Source organism: Alosa alosa, chromosome 22, assembly GCF_017589495.1.
Source record: "Alosa alosa isolate M-15738 ecotype Scorff River chromosome 22, AALO_Geno_1.1, whole genome shotgun sequence".
NCBI classification, from domain to species: Eukaryota; Metazoa; Chordata; class Actinopteri; order Clupeiformes; family Clupeidae; genus Alosa; species Alosa alosa.
The window spans coordinates 25,348,002-25,353,001 of NC_063210.1; the positions used below are offsets into that span (position 1 = coordinate 25,348,002).

At 45.6% G+C, this 5,000-nt stretch overlaps 1 protein-coding gene across 1 annotated transcript in view; it reads left to right on the top strand.

The window, feature by feature from the left end:
* Positions 1–5,000, top strand: part of LOC125287752 (SEC14-like protein 1) — a 25,223-nt gene that overhangs the window by 12,982 nt on the left and 7,241 nt on the right. Inside the window, exons 3-6 of the mRNA XM_048233763.1 lie at positions 80–229; positions 1,233–1,364; positions 2,295–2,423; positions 4,580–4,766. Coding sequence (XP_048089720.1) covers positions 80–229; positions 1,233–1,364; positions 2,295–2,423; positions 4,580–4,766 — 598 coding nt within the window. The remainder of the gene's footprint in view (positions 1–79; positions 230–1,232; positions 1,365–2,294; positions 2,424–4,579; positions 4,767–5,000) is intronic.

The window sequence follows — 5,000 nt, forward strand, 5'->3', positions numbered from 1 at the left end:
TATTGTGTGTGTTTTATCCTGGTAATGCGTGTTGTATTTATCTGTGTGTGTGTGTGTGTGTGTATGTGTGTGTGTGTAGGCATACGTGCGGCGGTTCCCGAGCTGCCCTCTCATCCCCATGTTTGTGTGTGGTGAGGTGGTCAGGGAGGAGGAGAGCGATGACGGCGCCACACACCGCGTGGAGAGACGCTGCACTGTGGACGTGGACGCTCCACGCCTGCTCAAGAGGGTACACACACACAGACACACACACACACACACACACACACACACACACACACATCGCGTGGACTGCTCAAGAGGGTACACAGGTACACACACACACACACACACACATTCAACACACAAGCATGGTAGAGACAGAGCACATGCACACATGCGCGCATGCATGCATACACACACACACACACACACACATTCAACACACAAGCATGGTAGAGACAGAGCACATGCACACACACACACACACACATTCAACACTCAATATATCATCAACTGTCTGCATTGTGGTTAGACATCACTACTTAAGTGTGAATCGTAAACCCACCTTGTATTCTTATGCCAATGGTGATCTTAACAATATCGTGTTGAAGGTTCTCTAAACACGGTTCACGGTTGGGTGGCGTCACTGCTGTTGATGTTTCTAGCACACCCCTCCCTCCCTCCTGTGCAGCTGAAACTGTCATGAGCGCTCATCTCGTCGTGATTGGCTGCAACAGTTTGTTATGTTTCATGGTCCAGGCTGGACCAGGCTGTTTTTGTTGCCGTTTTTGGAGCCTGGGCTTTTTTTTTTTACAGCGTATTCAGGGGACATGCAACTAGCTGATGTTTGTGCGTATGTGTGTGCGTGTGTGTGTGTGTGAGCGAGCGTCTTCAGGGGACATGCAGCTAGCTGATGGTTGTGTGTGTGCGTGTGTGTGTGCGCGTGTGTGCGCGCGTGTGTGTGTGTGTGAGCGTCTTCAGGGGACATGCAGCTAGCTGATGATTGTGTGTGTGTGTGTGTGTGTGTGTGTGTGTGTGTGTGTGTGTGAGCGTGAGCGTCTTCAGCTGGCTGATGTTGATGTTTTGCTGAATGTGTTCTAAAAAATGTTCTAGCTTAGAAACTGTGTAATAAAACTTAGAGAACCTTTAATACTATTATATTATATCTCTTTTCAAGACAATTTCAAGAGTTAATAAAATAATGCTAACAGCAGTGCCAACTCTGTGTGTGTGTGTGTGTGTGAGAGTAGATTGCAGGTGTAGACTACCTGTACTTCGTTCAGAAGAACACTCTGGACAGGAGACAGAGGACCCTGCACATCGATGCACACAACGAGACCTTCTCCAATAGAGTTATTGTGCAGGAGCACTGCAGCTACACGGTACACACACAGACACACACACACAGACACACGAGACCTTCTCCAATTGGGTCATCGTGCAGGAGCACTGCTAAACGGGGTACACACACACACACACACACACACACACACACAATGAGATGTTCTCCAGTAGATTTATCGCGCAGGAACACTGCAGCTACACAGTACACACACACACACACACACACACACACACACACACACACACTCTTGACGGACGCACGACAAGACCCTCTCTAGTAAAGTCATAATGCAGGAACATCATGACTATCAAAGTACTGAGTAGATAGCGTATCAAAGTACTGCTCCATTTCTGCAATTATGAGTAGATAGCGTATCAAAGTACTGCTCCATTTCTGCAATTATACTCCATTTGGAGACAACGATGCCATGTCTGTCCATAACATTTACAGTGAATAGCACAAAGCATTCTGGGTTTGATCACACCTGTCTAAGCATGTAACATACTACCATCAATGTTTGGATCTGTACATTTCTTCCCTTGTGTTAAAGGGGAACTTGGCAACTATTTCAACTTAATAAACCCGTTTAGAAATCATTTGGATGGTTAAATGACCTGTTCCTGTGAAAATGGTGACTTTCCCCGCTGCCCCTAGCGTCCCCAGGAGGGAAAACCAACCTTGCAACATTGAGACTACTGGAGTCGAAAGAGAAGTGAGAAACAAGAAACTTCGTTTTAAATCGTGTTTCTTACCTTGTCTTTATCCACATTGTCTGCAGGCATTATGCTAACGTTTTTAGCTTGTAAAACAAATCCATGTGCTTTATCGTTACCTTTTTCCACAGTTTGAAATAGCACAATGCACAATTTCTCCAGCAGAGGGGGAAATCCTGCCAAGTTTCCCTTTAAGGTCCAAATAGAAGCATTAAGTGTGTGTGTGTGTGTGTGTGTGTGTTTGTGTGTATCAGGTCCACCCAGAAAATGAAGAGTGGACGTGTTTTGAGCAGTCGGCGAGTCTGGACATCAAGTCGTTCTTTGGCTTTGAGAACACAGCTGAGAAGATCGCCATGAAGCAGTACGCCAGCAGCATCAGCAAGGTAGTCAGAGCATACACACACACACCACACACACACACACACACACACACCACACACACACACCATACACACACACACACACACACACACACACACACACACACACACACACACACACACATTCAGATGCTGCTCCTAATAGAAGTATGGGAGTGTGTGTTTCTTACTCCCATCTTACCTCTCCTGCTTTGGGATTTGGAGATATGAGGCCTTTTCACACAGAGATCACGCTAAATTTGCGGGAAGAGGGAACGTCTTTTTGTGTCTGAAAGCGAGGTGAAAATTTGCCGGCCTGCTGATCTGTTCACATGATGCGGCATTTTGGGGAGCCAGGAGGCAGGATCAGCTATAGGAAATTAAATTGTGACTTGCAACAGGGGGGTGTAGAGTGATAGTCATGGAGGGCCTTATGTCGTGGGCCTTTAAATACAGCAGGTGTGTGATTTCAAAAAACCATGGCCGGGAGAACCGACTGCACTTTGGTTAGCTTGCATTTGCTTTGCTGTTGCTGTTAGAATGTTAAATTCTTGCGATAGATGTCTTCAGACAAATAAACGTAATTTGGAAGGGAAATTGAAGAGAAGAGTTGCCCCTTGCCTTGGCCGTACAATGTACTGTGCGTACAATTTATTCATGAAATCGTTCAATATTACAACAATAAAACAGCTTGTCTTGTCTTAATTGAAACATGCTTCGCGCACAAATGATAGCCTAGGGCAAAGAGAATGGACATCTCAACATAAGGATACATTAGAAGATGATGATTAGCTTTGTTAACATGACGTAATAAGCAGTTCTTTAAAAACGCAACGTTCCATTCAGTCATAAATCATTCAAGCGTAGGCCTAGTGCTTCGTCATGAAAACAGCAGCTTAATATTTTTTCAGGTGTTTAACAGTAGGCCTAGGCGACTGTTAGCAGTTATGCGAAGGCAGTGAGATTATTAGGCATTGCATCCTGTCACTCAACATCGCAGATCGGGTTGATAAGATTCAGTTAATGCGAGTATGGATCGTCTCAAAGTTTGGGACAACCAAACAGCAGTGTAAGCAAAGCAAATCCTACTTGTTAGGTTACCATAGCTGTCTTTTCTCTAGGCCTGGGGCCTGTCGGAAATCATGACATAAGCACATTGGTTTCTTTTTTTCTTTTCTTTCTTGTTGGTGTTGGGTAGTGAAGGCGATAATGCATTTAAAGCAGTACATCATGTGAGCCAGAGCCGATATGGCCAGGGCTGCTGCTCTGTATAGGTATTCTGTCCCACCCAAATTTGCTCAACTACTTGCGAAGTAGCCTATTCATCACAGACATCACATGTATCACCGCGAAAAGAGCTTTTTTCTCAGCCTTTAAACGATGTTAGTGGTTAGTTGTTGTGGTAAGCGGTTCTTGAGAAAAAGTAACTTTAATTTAATCATATTTTTTTGCCCATCTCCCTACCCATTCATCTTGGTGGAATACTTGAACTTTCCCAACAACGCGACAAACCATATATCAGAATAAACAGCAGACTCCATCAACATTCCAGAGTAATCCGGTTTTAAATTTGCAGCAATGTCTTTATGCATGTCTCCAACTTTGCGGTTCCTAATGTGTTTCAATTGTTCAATAAGTCTACATGATTTTATAACAGGCCAAATACAAAATAAATGTTTCAAATATCGCCTAGATAAGCATTACAATCAGAGGATATACATATAGGGCAGACAGACGCTCATGAGTTCATGCTTTGTTTTATCGCTGGATTTTAAGATAGCCTATGGCAACTGATTGCATTCCAAGCTACAGTCAACTCTAGCAGGCATTGATTGACTGGAGACTTTGTGAATTTATAGATTGACATAATGTGCTGTCTCTGCGATTGCTGCTTTTGATTGCCGCCCAGATTCCCCTTTCCGCCTTGACCCATTCACACTGGTGGCGGAGCTTAAAAAAACTTTCGGCAAAATGTCTAGGGGGCTTGGTAGTAAATTTGGCGAGACACTTTGTCCCGCCGTTCCGCCTCGGTCTATGTGAAAGGGACAGTCGTTCCGCGATTCTGGTACATAAAATCGCGGCGATTTTGCCAGTGTGAAAGGGCCTTGGGAGACATACACACACACACACACACACTGCTACAGACCACTTGTCTCTCTCTCTCTCTCTCTCTCTCTCAGGGTAAGGAGCTTATAGAGTATTATCTGAAGGAGTTGGCAGACGAGGGCATTACCCACGTGCCCCGGTGGACCCCCCCCCTGGCCGCCTCCTCGCCCCCCCAGCTGCCCGTGTCCTGTGCGCGCCCCATACCGCCCCCTGGTGATCGCAAGGACAACCTCTCAGACACCCTGCCTGGCTCCCCAGACGGTAGGACACGCGAAACAGCCAGTCAAACTGTTAGAAACAGTAAGGTGTGTGTGTGCGTGTGCGCGTGTGTCTGAACTTTTCAGGGTATGTAAGTCTCTAAACCGTCACTATTGTGTGTGTGTGTGTGTGTGTGTGTGTGTGTCCATGTCCTTCCTTGCTAGTCCCCCCTACTCGGGGGCCATCTTGCAGTTATCAAATTTGTCTATTCAAGTGAATGGGGAGGAGCAGACTGCA